Below are 19,994 nucleotides of genomic sequence, written 5' to 3' on the forward strand. Positions count from 1 at the left end.
GTCAATTATATTAGATATCATACAAGAGTAAAAAATCACTAAAACAGGCATTAAATGATAACAAAAAGCACTATACAATACCCTGAATGGCATCGTTGATGACATCAAGATATTTGCAAATTAGATGAACTTAAAAAAGAGCTATCATCCAGAGGCAAAAAGACGTTATGAACAAATTTGGATTATTTAAAAAAAAATCACTTATTTTGCAGCACAAAAAGCACAAAATCTATATTGATGACACAACAAAGTGCACAGATGGAGATGACTCAGATGAGACAGTTTTTCAAAATGCATATAAGAAGAGTCTTAAACTTTGAAGAAATAAATCTTACTTTGACATGAGTATCCGTTTCCCATGAATCCTTCACCACAAGAACAAGTAAAGGAACCATTCGAGTTGGTACAGACTGCCTCTTCAGCGCATGGTGAATCCTCGCATTCGTTTGTATCTGAAACAGAAAATTTACACTTTTTATTAAAAACATAAATTTACATGATTGAGGATCAGCGCAAAGTTACATTTTATTAAGATGGGTTGAGCAATACAAAAAAAAAAAAAAAATTAAAGTTTTCTCTGGTTTGCATGGTGGCCCAGAGTGGGGGACATTAAAAATATATATATGACTGCCAAATCAAAATTTTGTTCATATCTGTACTTTCAACATATTTGCCTCTCGATGACCTATTTTATTTTCAAGTTTGTCTTGTAAAGTGCCCTGAAGTCTGGCTGTTAAAAATCTGCACAGGTAATCTTGTAATAAATTTAATTCAGTAAAATAGAACCATGTGTTGCTTACCATGACAGGACCCGTTGACATCTTCATAGCCTTCTAAGCACCTGCATGTGTAACTGCCGACGGCATTGAGGCATTCAGAGGAAAACCCTCCGGAGCAAGTTGCAGACCCATCTGAACATTCATCAGTATCTAAAATATCAAAATATCAATAAAAAGACATGAAAGAAGTGCAAAATGAATAATCATGGGCTTAATAAAACATAAGTCATTGATGATATTTGTTTAATAGATCTTGAAGAATTTTGTAAGCAAACTCGGGCTCTGTTCACTGAGTACGGAACAAGCCTCAAAATTAGAACGGTCATGATCACTTAAGTCAGTTCGAATGACGAAGACTACACATAAAAATTATGAAGATGTGGGCGCCTTTAAACTGTGTATAAGGAATAATTATGTTGCTATTGTGCACCATAAGTTGACCTGAAGTTGACGTCACTTATGCTTTGGTGAACCTCTTGAATATTCCTAGGGAAGTTGTCTTTGGAAACGTGTGGAAAGGGTACACTGAATGACATTAGAAAACCAAAATTATCACTGCCTGGATTAGACAATTTCATAAAACATATTGAAATGCTATTTGGTCAATTATTATTATTATAATTATTTGGACAATTATAGGAACAGTCAAAACGAAGTACTGATGACATAGGCCTATACACGCAGTTGTAAGTGTGTCATATCATTACAGTAATAACATTAGGCTAAAAAACATGGCGAACTTAATTACTATGAAGAGAAGTTACAAAAAGACGAATTACTGCATGACACACGAGAATGTGCTCAGTAGCAAACGTACAGCGTGACAAACTAACAAAATAAGAAAGTACAACATGACGAAGTTACAACATGACAAACTTACATCATGAACAAGTTACACGATGTTGAAAAACATGGCTGCTGCATGCAACGTGCTGCATTACGGTATATCCACAGAAGACCTAGCTTCTGGCTGCGTACATACTGTACATGCACAACAACACATAGCCTAATGGTTATACTGCACAAACTTGTGCACTCATTGTAGTCCTACTGAACAATAATAGCAGAACAAAGAAAGGAAATTTACATAAGGATTCCTGAGATGGCTTCGAGGATTACCCCTTCCAAACTCAAGTGATAATAAGCGCTGTCGGTTTACAGTGGAACAATGACGGTTTGCATGACGAACAATTGCATACAATGATACCAGCCTCATCCGACGTATGGCTTAAAAGGATTTTAAGACAATCCACCAAAGTTATGTAGAGCGTAGAAACGAAATCTAAGCAACTTAACTGATCCACTTTAAGCCCCAGTCCCCCTTACATTGATGATGACGGTAAAAGGAAGAATAGAAAAAACTTTATGACAGTAGCTGAGTTAAACTTTTACGAGTGAGCGGCTTACCTGTCATCTCGCAAGTTTTGCACTAGGCCCTATTAATATTATAATTATAAGGTGCATCGTGCGTTAACTTCATATAGTTTAGCCACCGCCTTATATTACTCCATTTATAACAAATAATATTTCCTCCTTTGCTTTTCAAACAGCGTTTGGTGCAATGTGTATGTGATTGTGCAACAGAAAAAAAACAGACCAATTTAATTTCTATAGTTTTGATTGATCGAGTCAGGTCCGTAAATAACACTGAGCAAGCCAATCGGACACTGCCTATCATAGCGGGTGCATGGATATAACATGAAAGCCACACTGCTGCTGCCATTCTACAATGTCCGTGTACTACTAAAGGAAAAGTGTCTCGCGTTAAACACATTATCCCTTATATTTAATTAATGCATGGTTTCTTACCGAGACAGATGATTCCGTTTCCTTCATATCCTTCTGGGCATTTACATATGTAGCTTCCTTGAGTGTTTGTACAATCTGCTCTAGGATGACAACCAATAGTCCTATAGAAACACTCATTGATGTCTTCACAGAAGGTACCATTACCCTGCCACCCATCGTTACATACGCACGTATAAGAGCCGTATGTATTAACACAGTATGCATTGGAATCACATGTGCCAATTCCCCTAGAGCATTCATCGATGTCTGTAAAGTTTAGTAGAAAACAAGTTAAGAAATTATTCTCGCGACACACATCATGTAAAAATGTGCAAGTAATAATATTAATAAAGGCCTTTCCAGAGTCATATAGCTAATTTGGTTGTGGAATTTCTAGAAATATATATAGCCGTAAAATATATGTATAGCTGAAAGCAACTGATTACGGCATTTTCGGGAGCATTTTTAAGTTAAAAATCAAAGCTATCATCAATCATTCACAATAACTACATAGATAAACATTAAAGTTCATTTCATAGTCATATTGTTTAGAATTGTTTCCAATATATTCGAGGAAGTAACTCGAACTGACCTTCACAGATAACTCCATTTCCTTCGAATCCATCTCTGCATTGACAGCTGAAGGATCCAATAATGTTTGTACAGATGGACTGAGGGTGACAAACACTTTGATCCTCCCGACATTCATTAATATCTAAAAAAAATATATAAAAAACATATGAAAAAACAGCAACAATAATGATCCCGCAAAGAAAATTAAAACAAGGTCGTGAGAGCGTTATTACATAAGACAAATGTACGGCATAACGTGAGATGATAGCAATATGCAATTGTTCTTATACTTATTTATGCAATTGACAAACTAGGAAATGTAGACCAACAAACACGTCCGGTTCTGAGAACTGCATGCTATAACTTATAACTACAATCTCGGTTTCCTTTCTCATAATAAGTTTCTGTTGTGCAGATTATATGTTTAGTCTAATGTAATATGCATATTATTCTCCGTTCTTTCTTTAACTAAACAAAAAAGATTATATCTTTATGATCATTCATTGTCAAGGGTGAGTGAAATATGCATCAATGCATGAAGCCCTCAAAACGAGGGTTTACTTGATACGTAAATAAATTGTTAAAAACCGTATTTTAAATATATTTGAGATCATCCATTATCCTTGCATTTGTTTTTACCATCATTAATGAAAAATGGCAAAACTAACCTTCACATGAACTACCGTTATTGTACACGTTATCGAATCCGTCTAGACAGGTACAGTTATACGATCCGGGTAGGTTCAGACAAATCGCAAACTCTGGGTCACAGTCATTAGCCCCGCTGTCACACTCATCTTCATCTACATAAAACAAGAACAGTAAACAAAAATAAACATAAAAATAAACAAAATGCAAACAAACCAAACCTTCTGTTTTACGCTTGTTCAATACGTACACGTGTAATTAATTTTCAAGTTTTTTTTTTTTAACACTAGAACATATATACAGTGAAATTCTTTTTTGTTTTTAAACTTAATGAAAGTTGTTAATATTTAACAAACCTATGCATGTTCTTCCTGACGGATGTAGCCTGTATCCATGGTAACAGTCGCAACTGAAACTGCCTATTGTATTCACACAAAGCTGCTCACATGATGTATTGAATTGTGCCTCAAGACATTCATCGGTGTCTATAAAGAAAGAAGTAAGAGAAAAAATATTAAACACCCTAAACAAGTTGCGAAATATTAAAGATATTTTTGCGTTCATGGTTTAATTTCTCTTGCTACATGATACGTTTGGTTCATCTGTTGCATTCATATTAAATGAACAAGTCTGTTGTTTTTGTAAAAATGAACAAAGTATTCCCGTATAGCCTTGGTCTATCACATTGTCTGAGCGCAAATGTGCTTAAGATGTTTTGCATATACGAATCGAGACTGGTGTGATAATTGTCATTATCTGTTAAGGCTAGTTAAAGCCATTCTTAGCCCTACATGTGGGCGTTACTATCACGTGACCTATACTGACTCCACTGAATAAAGACAAGCCCCATACAACTCGGGTTACTTTCCACTCACTATACTTAAATCGGATCTGGTTACCACAAGGAACAATGAATATGCATGAATCCCCTCACCATAACATTTGAATCCATTGCCGTCCAGTCCGGTAGGACATTGGCCGCAAGTTGCGTTAGCTTCTGGAGCTATTTCATCTTTACATGTAACACCTGGGAAACAAGGGTTATCCAGGCAAGCATCGTAGTCTTCGCTGCAGTCGTCACCGGTCCACGCAGGAGGACATAAGCAAGTGGCAACCTGACAGAACAAATATAAGCGTTAATTATAAAGAAAAGAAAGTGGAAAGCGAGTCCATAGAAACAAACGAAGCAGAAACGAAACCAACATACCTACAATGCGTTAAGTTAAATACGTATGAAATGAATTCTAAAATCGTCAAGAAATCAAGGTTTAAGGAAATCAATTTACTCAACATTTAATGTCATTTCCAACATCGTTATTTTTATTCTTTTCGAATGGTTTAATTCCTCCAAAAAAGGTCAATTTAAGTCCAGCATAGTTTGACCTTTGAGAGATGGAGGGAAAAATACAACCTTACAAGTTTGCAACTTCGTTAGTAAATAGAGAAAGTTGACCTAAACTTTAGAAGACATACTTACTCGCAAACGTTTTTTGTTTTTGTTGGCGTCATTGCTTAAATTTGAATCACATATACTTTAAAATGTTACGACAGCCTATATAAATATTAGGAATGCTAAAAGTCGAGCTCTTACTGCAAAATGATCTTCCAAAAGGGCAGAACTGTCCACCAAGTTTTCATAATCACAAGTTCCACCATTGAGACAGCTACAGATGATGACATCTGTTACAAGAAGAGAAGTACTTCGCCCATCAGAAGCCACGATTCCAATTTGTACAGGTTCCTTATCAACTGGCGTCCACGTAAATACGGCGACTGTAAATTAACAAAATTCGGGACAACATGTTTAATTTTTTTTATCAAGAGTGACCAGATGAAAATCTCATATAACAGTATTACACAACATTACATTACAGATATTTTAACAAAATTCCACGGTTAGTCTATAAAGTGGTTTTCAATACATATGAAAGCTATCGTAGTGAACCTTCTTAAAAAGAAATCTGTGAAACAGGAGATGATGTTTTTATAAGAATTTCAATGATGTTTGTGGAGAGGAATTATACGGATTTTTTGGAATAAACTCACCAGTAGAACTTATCTGTTGTAATGTAGAGTTTGATATAGGATATTGTTGTGAGAATGAGATAGTATCCCCGTCAATGTCGTACGCCTTTATCCGCATCTGACTCTCAACACCAACTTCGGCCAAGAGCAACGTCTCTCCTTCAGTGATATTTGGAGGAAAGTTGGCTGTTTGAGAGATAGATAGGAAAAAAAAAACACTGGTAATTCATGGAAAGAGTGTGTTAAAAGTGTGTTTGAAATTATAACGGATATTTTATGTTTAGAAATTATCGAAAAATTAGTTGTAATATGAAAGGAAGGAAACGTTTCTGGCTGAGGTAGACTGGTTAACTCGTTTACAAATTGTTTAAAAAGTGAATAAATTAAGGTAGAAATTGATTGTTTGTACGACATGCTAATAGTTGAAACGGTAAAGAGTTTATGTTTCAAAAGTAGTCTTTAATGTTCAGGAGGCTGTTCAGTCTGAATTGAGAATGGTATCGAATTGCAACCTGCACAAACAGTGTAATTAAGTTGTAATGATTGCATCATACCAGACACGCTTAGTGGGTGCACGTGGTTGAAGAAAACGGTAATTCGTCTGAGTCCACAGTTATTTGCGAGGCAATGTAAATAAACTGATTACTTTTAATTTGTAAAGAGCTAATCTTTGCTGGTGCCAAGACACCGTTATATACAGTACATATAGTAAAGCATAGTTCGTCAAATTACATACCGAGCCACTGTGCATCATCTTGTAGAACAAATCCCGTTCGTTTGGTGCTCAACCCGATAGATACATCCCTCATAGCCAACGAATCAAACAAACACTGGATATCAGTTCCACACACTTCTGAAGCTAGTCTGTAGAGAGTTTGGTTCTCGTAACTTCCAATCAGCTCATCCAAGAATGACGGAATAAATTCAACATCATTGTAGTCATTCCAGGTCATGCCATCTTTGTACGAAAATAGAGATTTCTCGGGAGGAACACGCCCTATAAAGACCCAAAAAAGAAGACATGACGTCATAATTAATATTTATGAAAGTGTGCCATGCGTTTCTGAAATTAAACAAACGCCGCTGCTTTTGGTTCTAATAGTAATAGTTGTAATATTCGCAATGATATGGACATGTAAAGCAAAAAAAAAATGGATCACACCAAAGATAAAATATATCTGTCTCTCTCTAGGGCAGAATAAAAATGAATAGTCTGAAACACACTCACATGACTGGCCAAATGTAAAAACTTCTCTGTCAGTGAGATTACTTCTTCCGTGTGTGTCGAGAGTTGATCCGTTGGACATTAAAAAGTCATCCATCATATCATCGTTCCAAACACCTGAAATTTAAAACAACAAAAAAATATTTGATTTCAACCTGTTTGATTATGAATAGGTCAACGACTCCTCATTTAACAATCTTCTCGTTCTCATATATGTTTCATAATGGAATAGGAATATGCACACAAAAAAAGCCTAAAACGGACTCATTTTAGTCGCAAACAGTTTCATTCTTGCACCTTATCAATGTCAGCAACAAATCACGATACTTCTGTAATTAAGTCTATATTATACGGAGACCGACTGACTAGAGGAACTTCATAACGAAGGGAATGTTCGACAAGACTCACCAAACAGGCCTTTGGTAGAATTGCCTTTGAACTTATTTGGCACCTCAAAGAAAACATCTAACATTCCTGGCGTTGACATGGCAACCGATATAGAGACTCCATAGACCCAGTAAACAACCAGACGATCTGATCCATTAGCATTGGTAAAGTTATCTTGATCCACTTCCATGTAGAAGTTAGGATCAGCATCCGAATAGAATGGCACTGTAAAGGGGGAAGGATATAGGAGATGTAGTGCGAATATGAAGGAATTATATGTCTTTGTATCATTAAGGGTTTGAATTGTAATTAAAAAATGTAAGATTAGGTTAAGGAAAACGATAACTGATTTTTCTTGAGGAGTTTGCCAAGAGATACAAAAATCCGTGCATCTTTTTGTATATCCGAAATCATTGGCGAATTTTACAGCTGGTGCTCAACAAATAACTGCGGACGGGGATAACAACCGCCGCCTACGTCCATTGGTGAGGGTAGGGGTTTGGAGAAGGAGGACCGGTAAGGGAGGGAAAGGGAGACCCCAAAAATGAAAGGAATTTAACACATACCACTCATTAGATCTGTTCTATTGACCTTAATTGAAGAGTTCACCGTAACTTCAAAATCTGTCCGATCTTCATTCAGATAAATCTCGATCTGAAATAGCAAACAGTTACTCTTATTAATTAATTAGCTATTATATTAATTATATTATATTATTTTATATTATATTAATATATTATATTAATGAGTTATTATAATTAATATCATTATTATGATTTATAGAAAATGATCCAAATAAACTATTCCCAATGTTTGCTTCAAGTGCAATTCTGTATGTATATGCAGTGATGGATCTACAGCGCGCTAATCTATTACCAACTAGTGCAGCCGTAAATGAAATCTAGAAACGATACTTTTCAATGTATATATGATTTGCTTCTTAAATCAAATATACAGAATAGAGAAAACTATGATATATGTTACGAATGAATTTTACTGATTGTAAGACAGGAAATGTTTCCTTTTTATTCAAACAGGTATAGTCTCTAACGCAAACAACATAATAATTGTATTCGGGTAAGGTGCTGCTGCTTACAATACATGGAAGTACCAACAATCCTCAAACACAAATGCACTGTTTGGGAGAGTATATAAACTTCTTTGCCTTCAAATAGTGCACCAAGAATGCAAACCCGGCCGTGAAACAAAGGTTGAAAAATCCTGTGTGAAACACTCGTGTATACTTCTGAATGGTAGGTTCGGAAGGAGGCGGATAGTGACCTTAGATAGGGTTATTGGGGGGGCGCAGTGCAAGAATGTTACCAGCGTAAGTAAAGGAGACAGGTACGTGAGGAGTGAGGTAAATCTTGTGTTTGCTACAACGTATCTCTCTCAGTCAGACAATTTGTCTGGTTCTTAACAAACGTACTTATGAGGGCGTGCTAGTAATATGATAAATTTAAAACAGCATCTCACCAGCGTTGAGTTTTGAAGTTTTCCTGCAAATCCAGTGAAAACTGTTCCATTTGCAATGTCAGTCTCAGTCAAGGCTCGCTCCATTCTCCCTTGGAGTACAAACTGGCCGTTGTTTATATCTACTAGGGTAAACTCTCCGAGTCCATTGAAGGTGTAAGGGTACTTGTCAAGGGTTTCCATATGAGGATCACCAAACATCCAACCTACAAAGAAAAAGTCACATGGGATATTTCAACATATTCCTCCATTCCCAGATGGAATCTCATAACGTTTTGTACATCATAAATGAAGGGGTTGCTGTGTTATTTTACCTCATAATATTGTTTCTCTCCAGCAATATCTCAACACACACAAAAAACACATCAGTCCTCTATATGGCAAAAATGTAACTTTCGATCTTTTGGTTATTCTACACCAATGGAGGATACATTATTCAGGGTCATTTCTTAATGAAATGGTGTTGTTTTTTTGTGCACATGTCTTTCACTTGTTCTGGCTAGGTAATTGCATAGATATTCTTCCATTGGAAGGAGTAGGAAGTTAAGGTCATTTCAAAAGTGAAGTTTTGTGCACAACTTGTGACCATGATGGAATGATTTGGATATCACTTGATGCAAAACTTGTAAAGGAAAAGGTGCATGTATACAATAATTGTACAACAATGAATTAATCTCACCAGTTTGAGGGGGTAAATACCCATCACATGACCCTGCTGGCCGCTTCTCTTCATACAAGGCACAGAATGATGGATCTTGAGATGCTACACAACAATCATATCGAGGAACCAGGTCTTCATCTGTATAAAGTTAAACATTAAACTAAATTGCACCACCAAAGTTGAACAAGGCAAATTCTAAGAGTCACTGTTTGTAAAATAAGTTTACATTACGCACATGTTACCCCCCCCCCCCTCTCCAAGGAGAAATTTCGGTCAACAGCTAGCAACAAGAAATGTATAATTTCATCATGGTTCTATAATTTTGTACAAGTTTTCTTTCGAAATGAGATATGTTTTGGTGCAATAATGAAATATGGCAAATCCTCTCTTAATTTTACCATTTCCTCATAAATCCATACAAAACTTAAGAAAATTTTGTTTCTTTGATAAATGAGTTACAATCGAATCAACTGCAAAATACCAGGTGAAAACTAGTAATGGCACGTAAATCAATACAAAACTAAATGATTGAATGGAAAAGTTAATTAATGTTACTACAATCTTGCAATGTGTTGCAAGCGTCTTTCATATTTTGTAATTAACTCTATTTTTTAAGGTAATGCATATGAATCATATTAAAGATAATCTTGTCTTCACTCACCAATCCAATCTTGTCTCTTGACTTCATCAATATAAGTTCCATAAATAAACTGATGTCTTTGAATGAAGCTGCTCCTCCACAATGTCTGATAACCCTCAATAAGAGAATGGTCGTCACGGTAACAGCACTTCATACCAGCTCCGAATTCATTAGATAGAGTTGTCTGTATACAGAACGGTTCACCTGTGAATGCAGACAAATTTAGAACGACTTTTGATTAGCATAAACACGTAGCAATAAACCGATGTGAAGTAGGTCTCCCTCATGAGCTGAACGGAATAATATATATGGTGCAGTAACAAACAATTAGAACATTTCCAAACATTTTTAAGGCAATATTCAATTATTGATATAAAAGAAATTCGATCAGGTTCTACTACTGAAAATGTTTTCCAATTTAGTTTCTTCACGTATATAAACTGTATTACTTGAAAAACAAATGTAACTTACACTACTTTCTATTTTCTGTCGCTTGTCTTGTTATATCACAAGGAAAAAAGTAGATCTGGTTATGCCAAGAACTGTTCGAATCCTATATTTTCTTTGCAATATTTGTTTAATTTATGTTTTACATTTGAGTCTAAATATTTGTTGTTATATCTACTAACCTTCCATTCCAGATATAGCTTCAAGGAGTTCTTCATCAAATCGCCTGGTTGTAGTATACACCGGATCAACCTGATTGAGCTCTGCGCTTCTACTTCTGGAGTAAGTGTTATCGCTTCTACCTTGTTGGAAGCCGCACGGACAGGTACCCAGGGTCCTACTCCAAGTAGATGGGTCTGGTTGTCTGTGATACCAGTCTAGACATTGCTGTTTATGGTTTAATGTATCCACTGTGTTATTTTCAAGACGGAAGTACCATCGTCCTTGTAATTTAGTGTTACCGATAAGCTGATCTGGGCGATAGCGTGAAGTTACTGAGGTGAATGGTGATTGGAGATGGGTATTATCATAGGTTCCGTTGCCGTCACCATATCCGATTATAGCGTCCTTATAATACAAGAGGTCTGTATTCCAGAGCATCTCGTCTTCCATGTAATTGAAGATGACAAAACTAAATATGCCATCAGTCATCAGAGCTGCCTGGAAAGTATTTGGCTGTAAAAGGAAAATATTAAAGGCAAAATTATTAGCTTGCTAACGATAGTTTCCAGCAAAGAATATACCTATGAAATAATCATTTGTCACCCAAACTGTACGAACATTTTTAGGATCTGAACACATTGCGAAACTGAAGGTTAGTGGTGATCATGACTTTCAGTGGCAAGCTGGACTATGACAAACATGTTTTAATTTTGTTCAGACTCATGAATATCCAATATATCATTTAATTGCAGTCAATCATCAATACATCAATTCAAGACGTAACATGGCGTTGATAAATCCTCCATGAATAGGAAATATTGATTTGTCTTACATAATCTGCTAAGTATTCCGAAGTGTATGCTGATACATTTCTCCACGTGACTAATAACATCCAATTGGCTTCGAAGGTCACGTTGCTGTCACTCAGCAGAGTTAGATCATAGTCTCTGATTCTGGTACTGGCCTCAGTTAACACTGCTTCTTTAGTTGATGTGAAGTTTGTTGAGTTCGAGTCATAGACCTGACAAGGATAGAATATAGACTTTAATAAAAACTCATTTTTCTTCAAGCAATATCTTCTTCATACGGTGAAATTCCCAAATCAGTCAGTATATCTATTGCATCAGAATGGATTCGTAAAACGAGCCAAAATATATATGAATATTATAAACAATGAATATGAATTGGTAAAACACGAACTGTGCATGTGCTTCATTAGCTGTCGAAGGATAATGTAAGAATGAACATGGTCTCTAAGTATTGTATATGTGAGTTATAGAAATACACACCTGATAAAACACTTCCCCGATCCCTTGTGTCATATCCGCATCTGCCCAGAAAGGAGCAACGATACGATCGGTGGCAGCAGACGTAAATCCACCTTCATAGGGGTGAGGGAAGCCGTACTTATCTTCGTTCTCTCGCAGAAACAGTATTACACCATTTTCTGTGAACTAATATATGTATATTAACAAAAATAAATTCATTTATTTTGATTTCTTTAAAGTAATATATAATGCATATTTCTCTAATCTATATTTCGACTTATGTTTATAACCACTGTACTGTACATACACTACTTGAGGCGATAAGGAAAACCTTACTGTTATTAAGGTCTACTCTTACAAACCAAAGTCTATAGAAAACGCATACTTAAAATGACAGCTAAAAATGGAATCAAACTATGTCGCTTTTCGAAAAGGAAATTATAAGAAGAAGTTCATATTTACATAAAGCTTGTAAAAGAACTCATTCCAGAAAGGAAAGCCAGCCGGTGGTTCAAAAGTTTCAGATATGAATTCCATGAATTGGTTGTCACTGTTCTCGTGATTGAGGCTTAACCGATAATCTCCTACCGAGTCGCCATATGGAAAGAAGAAATCCTCTGAAATACAAAATAATAAAATTAACCAAATTATATTAAATTGAAAAGTTACACGATTTTTGTTAACGAAAGTACTGAAATGTTGCGTCATAGAATGGACACCGGACTAGCAATTTCTAACAAGTTGTGTTCTATCAGTTACAGTAAGAATTCAGTACAGAATCTCATGATCCATTAACTAGATGGATTTCAAAGTTGAAGACAAGTGGGTTTGGATCAAAATCAGTGACGGGTGGCTGTAAATTTCAAGCATTCTAATCTTTTTAATGACATGTACACACAGGAGTGTCGAAAGTATATTATGAGAATGAAAGTATTATTTATCCATATTTCTCCATTACCTGGGCTGTAACCCCTTCTCGTCAGTCCTGTCTACACAATACATGAGAAATAATTCGCGTGCATTTTTATCTCTTTCATGGAAGATCAAGTTATTAACTGCAACATGTCCCTCATTGGTCGAGCCAATACCCGGAAGTCCCATTCCTTGTTGCAATATGTAATATTGGTAACATATTTCAATCGGTTTGATGTAACTCTGATATCTTGTATGTTGACTTACCTCTGCACACAAAGCCAGAACCCTTGTATCCGTCCTTACATACGCAAGTATACGATCCATTGGTATTGTAACAATCCGCATTCTCATCGCAAAGATTCAGAGATGTGTTGAAGCATTCATTGACGTCTAGCAACGAAAAGAGGCATTTTGTCAATCTTTCATTATGAAACCTTAAAATATGGAATTATTACTTTGGTTAAATAATTGCTTGCTTAAACCACTGACAACGGAGTGACAAGATGATATATTGACACATTTGCTTTGTTTTGGAGGATAAGAAAACGATATTTATACAATTACGCACCAAAGTTTTTACCGCAGGTTCTATACATCTTTCATCTATTATAATCTCTTAGATGCCGAGGAACTCTTAATTACTGCATAATTACTATGTAACAAGATATGCACAACTGAGGAGCATACTTCTTCAGAGTAACGTTAAAATTGTGACAAAATAGTTTTTTTTTCTGCACATCATGTGACTTTGCATTTAAGATCATAACGTCATCAAGATTTGCAGCTATGTTTTGGGTTAAACTGAGTAACAGTCTCACCGACGTTGTCAGCATAATAAACTTCTGAATATGGATGCACTGGGAAACTATTATCATATTATCAGAGAGCTTCATACTCCATCACTACTATTCTACACATGGGGAGGTCATGGTGCTGAATGTTAGAGTAAGTGTCACAGCATGTCGATAAAACTTGAACAGGTTTAGTCGTTTCGAAATATCACTACACGTAAATCTAACAACACGGGACAACAAGCAATCTAACAACACGCAATGTAATGCTATTTAGTAGTACCTAGGGTGTGTCATAAAATGCACTTTACACAGAAATAGGTTAGACAGTTGTGCATCGAACTGAAAGAACTTACCTTGTGTACACAGTGTACCCATCCAATGTTCCGTGCATGCGCACAGATAGCTATTGATAGAATCAATACATGTTCCTCCATTCAAACACGGTGACGACGTGCACTCATCAAGTTCTGTTGTTTAAGTTTGCAAAAAAAAAGTACAATATCAGTCAGGAATCCATGAAGTAAAATATGAAATAATATTGTCCTATTAATTAAACATATGAAGAACTTTTCGAGAATAGAAATAATCACCATTGTTTACTATATTTTATCAATGATTAATTAATATTGAAAAAAATAATAAAATGTGGGTTTTGGTTGTTGCTTCTGTTTAAATGACATTACATCTATGTTTATGTTATGTTTATGTTATGTTTGTTACAAAAGTGTCATGTTTGTTAAAAAGATGTGGCATCTGTTAAGTTAAATATATATATATATATATATATATATATATATATATATATATATATTGTTATAACGTCATTGAATGACCCAAGCAGGCCACACGAACTATGAAATTAAAAGACGTTACCTTTGTTCAACTTATTTATTCTGTTTCTCATTAATAAATATTTAACTTTTGTAAGTTGACTTCTAAATGCAACTGACACATACCTTCACAAGTTGGTATTGTATCATTTAGGGATCCATCTTGGCAGTAAATGATTTTCGATGAAGATGGAGTGACCACGTAGCCATCGTCACAGGTGAATACGATACTTTCTCCGTGATTAAGGGATCCAGAGTAGTCGCCGTAGACAGGAGGCTGAGGTGGGGGACAGTTGACTGTGGAGGAAATAATAAACTGACTTGCCTTTTAACTGTCCGTGAGTACCATTCTATGATATGATTAAATCAGACGCATTGAATAATCACTTTATAGCAAGTTTAATAGCAGGTTGGACTAACGATCATTAAAATATTGCTCGAGTTTGTTTCTCGCAAAGTAGAAACAGTTAATGTCTGTCATTAATGGACTTTAGACAGCCTGTGTTTGCATCAGGTCAGGAGTAAAAAAATGCTTCATCTGATAATTATTATGAATTGAAGGCACGTGAAATAATATAAATTATATGCACTGCAGCAGGACAACATCAAAGTAATGCGCACAGCATAAAAATGGATAACCGTTGGCCAAATAACGGCTTATTTGGCTCAGTTTTGTATTTCCATATAATTTAGTAGTACACGTAGCTTATAATGTAATAATTACACTGATGAACATATTGGTAGGTAATTATAGCTATTAAAAGATTTCTCGTTATTGCTAATTGTATATTTACTTACATAGTTAACATAAACTATCATAAAACCAGATCTTTTTCAATCCCAAACTTTCTCACTTGTCTGTCAATATGAATGTTGTAATACAAATAATGCCCGAAATCCCAAGATTATGTCTATGAATAAACCGACAACAGCCTGTTCTCCTGGGCGCAAATTCGAGAGAGTTTAAACGTGGATTTCGAACAGTGCGTCTGATATAATGGAACTATTACAGACAAATATTGCTTACCATGGCATGTCGGGACAGAACTGTTAAAAGTGCCATTTTGGCAGTATAAAGTATCCGTTCCAACAAGAGTGTAACCAGACAAACATGCAAACTCTGCATTCTCTCCGGATTTGTAAAAATACTTGAATGTACCAACTTCCACACCATTTACTGGTGCTTCGATACCTCTGCATGTTCCTGTAACAAAAATATACAAAAAGAAATATATGGCAATAGCTCTGGATGTAGAGAGATATGGTAATACTGTAACATACTTTTGTGAATGAAGATAACCAGAGTTTTATGAACATTTAATTTGCATATATGGGTTAGCTTAGCTAGCAGATTTCTGGCAGATTTCACAATTAAGTGATATTTGACATCCTACCCACTTTGTCATTCAAATAAAAAAGAACAAGTTAATCAATAAGCAAAGTCAATTCATATTCTCGAAAATACAATATCTAACATTATCTTTGGTCGAAGACATATCAAATGGTTACATTTTTAGAACAAAAAACATTTTGACTATCATGTGTTTGTCTATACTGTTGTGTAAAATATTTCCAATCCATCTGTTAGTGTGAAGTAAATGAAAAAAAAAGTAAGGTCTTGAAAGTATACGTTAGGAACCCTTTAAATTATCGATTTTCGCTAATCAAGCAAAACACACGGTTTAAAGTTAAAGTTGAGTTTGCGTGGGTTTACTTCTTCTCTCAAAGCAATGTTGAATCATGAGTAAAGAATTCCAATGACATGTAACGTGTAACATGTTTTTTAATTGCCGGCAATAATACAAACCAATGATTACGATATCCTTCTAATTCGAGTACAAATCCAGATCTGTCAAGCAAGGGCGTTAACCAAAACTCGCTCTACAATATTGAAGTAGACTGCTATCGTGAGATGCTGCATACAAACTGATGGGGTATGTTGAGAAAAAGTGCACTTCTAAAAATATTGTTATTGGCACATCGCTCCAAAAGATCCAATGATAAGTGAATCACAAGTAGTTAAAAAAACCCAGCAAGAATACCTTCACACATTTCATCTGATTCATCAAAGTTATTAGCGCAATCATAGGGATAAGCATCGCAGAGGTAAGACTGGGGAATACATAGACCCTCGGGACATCTATATTCTGTTGATTCATTACATGGTGCTGTTAAAGGAAAGATAGAAAAGATGTGAATTTGAAATACTTCGCCAGATGCGAGCAGATCAATTATTTTGAATGACCAACCTGTGAGTGAGCTAAAGCAAAACGTTCTGTGACGCGTATTGGGGTAGTACAATTTGAAAGTTAAACGATAACCATAGTTATAAATTCTTAGTCATTCACTAAATAAAAATGTTGAAAAGAAATTTCCTCCATCACTAAACGCCACTACATATGAAAGCATAATTGTAAAATCAAAGCCTCCTTCGCAAATCGATATGTTTCGTCCTTGTGTGCATATTCAACTAGGAACGTGAAAATAAGAAGTTTGGCTACTAGCTTCATAAATCTTAGAAGGAGGGGCTACAATTGTGAACCGTTTCATAAAAATAGTCACTCACGACATCCTGCAGCAACGCTTTCATCGTAGAAGTCAGGACAATCACCAGGCCAAAGATCACAAAAATATTCTTCGGGAATACAACTTCCATCTTGACATGAGCCCAATCCCATTGGACAAGACACTATACGAAAAGACAACAGAACGTTTATCGAGAATACATACTTTACGTTACAAAGTTAAAGGTTATGGCTAAGAAGTTATGCCATGATGTCAGCAAGCCCCAAAAAGTAATCTTGGAGCAAAACTTTGAGATCTTGCTTCAAGAACCCCGATAAAGAAATTTAGAATAGTGACCTAAATAATAATTTATTTTATGGGCAGCTTTAATTTTTTTATTGACCTCTCAGTGGCTATTTTCTAATTTACTGGGTGGGCGGGTTGTTACTTTCTGATTTCCATACAATTATATAATAATGGTTTCAACACCATATGTGAAGGAATGAGTGGGGGAATCCTGAAGTATACAGAATCTACAACAAGTGCCCATACCTTGTTCTGCAGTACTGTGATAAGATGTACTGAAATAATCCTGAGTGGTGTATTCCTTGTTAACCACAGTGCCTGATACAGTCTGTAAATGTAATTGAGTACTTCTCTCCCATGTGGTAAAGAGGTTCTCAGTTACGCGACTATTCGATGATCTGTTCGGGTATGTCGAAGTTGTACTTTTCTCTCCAGTAGTGTTGCTGTCCTGTGTATGACTAGGTGTATGGTGTGCCCTACTTGTCGTAGTTTCAAAATTATTATCAGGCGGAGTAGATCTAATATCATATTGCCGACTAGGAGACACGTCAGCTATTGTAGCTACCAATGGACTTGAAATATCAGGGTACAGAGATGTACTTTTTGTATAAAATCCAGTGGTTTCAACAGTTTTCTTGCCTGACATGAGTGTTGTTTTGGGGATATTAAGGCTAACAGAAGTCTGCTCAACATTCCTTGAAGTAACTGGAACAGTCATCCCTCGGCCAGTTGCTTCCCAGGGTGGATCATTCATATTAGACACAGTTGTAGATTCAGTGTTTGATTCCAGTGTTGTTTCGTCATTTGATGTAAACACAAATGTTCCATAGATGCCCGTGTATTCTTCGGTTCCGTCTGTAGTTAAATGGTTCGAGAGAACTTCAGATGGATGCACTTCAGTTGTTCCAAATCTGCTAAATGATTCAGTTTTACCACTAGTTTGCTCATTTTGCTGACTGTCTGTACCAATTGTTGACTCTAATGTAGGAGGATATACTGATGTAATTGATCTGATAGGAGAATTTGAGGTCTTGTCATCAGTTGACACGGTTGCTTCGAAAGTTCCCATTTCAATTGTTGGAGCAGCTTCTGTCGTAAAAGTACGATCATTGGTTAAACTGATTGTCTTGTCATGAGTTATGTCAAGTGTTGTGCGACCTTCAGATGGATGCACTGCAGTTGTTCCAAATCTGCTGAATGATTCAGTTTTACCACTAGTTTGCTCATTTTGCTGACTGTCTGTACCAATTGTTGACTCTTTTGTAGGAGGATATGCTGATGTAATTGATCTGATAGGAGAATTTGAGGTCTTGTCATCAGTTGACTCGGTTGCTTCGAAAGTTCCCATTTCCATTGTTGGAGCAGCTTCTGTCGTTAAAGTTCGATCATAGGTTAAACCGATTGTCTTGTCATGAGTTATGTCAAGTGTTGTGCGACTTTCAGATGGATGCACTTCAGTTGTTCCAAATCTGCTAAATGATTCAGTTTTACCACTAGTTTGCTCATTTTGCTGACTGTCTGTACCAATTGTTAACTCTACTGTAGGAGGATATACTGATGTAATTGATCTGATAGGAGAATTTGAGGTCTTGTCATCAGTTGACTCGGTTGCTTTGAAAGTTCCCATTTTAATTGTTGGAGCAGCTTCTGTCGTTAAAGTACGATCATAGGTTAAACTGATTGTCTTGTCATGAGTTATGTAAAGTGTTGTGCGACTTTCAGATGGATGCACTTCAGTTGTTCCAAATCTGCTGAATGATTCAGTTTTACCACTAGTTTGCTCATTTTGCTGACTGTCTGTACCAATTGTTGACTCTTCTGTAGGAGGATATGCTGATGTAATTGATCTGATAAGAGTTTCTGAGGTCTTGTCTTTAGTTGACTCTGTAGCTTCGAAAGTTCCCATTTCAATTGTTGGAGCAGCTTCTGTCGTTAGAGTTCGATCATTGGTTAAACCGTTTGTCTTCTCATGGGTAATATACAGTGTTGTGCGACCTTCAGATGGATGCACTTCAGTTGTTCCAAATCTGCTAAATGATTCAGTTTTACCACTAGTTTGCTCATTTTGCTGACTGTCTGTACCAATTGTTGACTCTTCTGTAGGAGGATATGCTGATGTAATTGATCTGATAGGAGAATCTGAGGTTTTGTCATCAGTTGACTCGGTAGCTTCGAAAGTTCCCATTTCAATTGTGGGCGCAGCTTCTGTCGTTAGAGTTCGATCATTGATTAAACCGTTTGTCTTGTCATGGGTAATAAACAGTGTTGTGCGACCTTCAGATGGATGCACTTCAGTTGTTCCAAATCTGCTAAATGATTCAGTTTTACCACTAGTTTGCTCATTTTGCTGACTGTCTGTACCAATTGTTGACTCTTCTGTAGGAGGATATGCTGATGTAATTGATCTGATAGGAGAATTTGAGGTCTTGTCATCAGTTGACTCGGTAGCTTCGAAAGTTCCAATTTCAATTGTTGGAGCAGCTTCTGTCGTTAGAGTTCGATCATTGGTTAAACCGTTTGTCTTGTCATGGGTAATAAACAGTGTTGTGCGACCTTCAGATGGATGCA

At 36.1% G+C, this 19,994-nt stretch overlaps 1 protein-coding gene across 1 annotated transcript in view; it reads right to left on the reverse strand.

The window, feature by feature from the left end:
• The window catches only part of LOC139966891 (uncharacterized), a 40,128-nt gene extending 20,781 nt beyond the window's left edge, over positions 1-19,347 (reverse strand). The window contains exons 1-27 of the mRNA XM_071970351.1: positions 17,673-19,347; positions 17,182-17,304; positions 16,658-16,783; positions 15,643-15,819; positions 14,742-14,912; positions 14,139-14,252; positions 13,256-13,381; positions 12,539-12,693; positions 12,098-12,262; positions 11,641-11,829; positions 10,829-11,321; positions 10,221-10,403; positions 9,578-9,697; positions 8,902-9,104; positions 7,992-8,079; positions 7,447-7,650; positions 7,042-7,155; positions 6,550-6,810; positions 5,835-5,999; positions 5,380-5,561; positions 4,723-4,903; positions 4,145-4,273; positions 3,809-3,943; positions 3,160-3,282; positions 2,589-2,834; positions 801-929; positions 336-452 (exon numbers count right to left, since the gene is read on the reverse strand). Coding sequence (XP_071826452.1) covers positions 336-452; positions 801-929; positions 2,589-2,834; positions 3,160-3,282; positions 3,809-3,943; positions 4,145-4,273; positions 4,723-4,903; positions 5,380-5,561; positions 5,835-5,999; positions 6,550-6,810; positions 7,042-7,155; positions 7,447-7,650; positions 7,992-8,079; positions 8,902-9,104; positions 9,578-9,697; positions 10,221-10,403; positions 10,829-11,321; positions 11,641-11,829; positions 12,098-12,262; positions 12,539-12,693; positions 13,256-13,381; positions 14,139-14,252; positions 14,742-14,912; positions 15,643-15,819; positions 16,658-16,783; positions 17,182-17,304; positions 17,673-19,332 — 6,079 coding nt within the window. The 5' untranslated portion in view covers positions 19,333-19,347. The remainder of the gene's footprint in view (positions 1-335; positions 453-800; positions 930-2,588; positions 2,835-3,159; positions 3,283-3,808; positions 3,944-4,144; positions 4,274-4,722; positions 4,904-5,379; positions 5,562-5,834; positions 6,000-6,549; positions 6,811-7,041; positions 7,156-7,446; positions 7,651-7,991; positions 8,080-8,901; positions 9,105-9,577; positions 9,698-10,220; positions 10,404-10,828; positions 11,322-11,640; positions 11,830-12,097; positions 12,263-12,538; positions 12,694-13,255; positions 13,382-14,138; positions 14,253-14,741; positions 14,913-15,642; positions 15,820-16,657; positions 16,784-17,181; positions 17,305-17,672) is intronic.
• Positions 19,348-19,994: the final 647 nt, after the last annotated feature.

The sequence above is a fragment of the Apostichopus japonicus genome, chromosome 4 (genome assembly GCF_037975245.1).
Source record: "Apostichopus japonicus isolate 1M-3 chromosome 4, ASM3797524v1, whole genome shotgun sequence".
Taxonomy (NCBI): Eukaryota; Metazoa; Echinodermata; class Holothuroidea; order Aspidochirotida; family Stichopodidae; genus Apostichopus; species Apostichopus japonicus.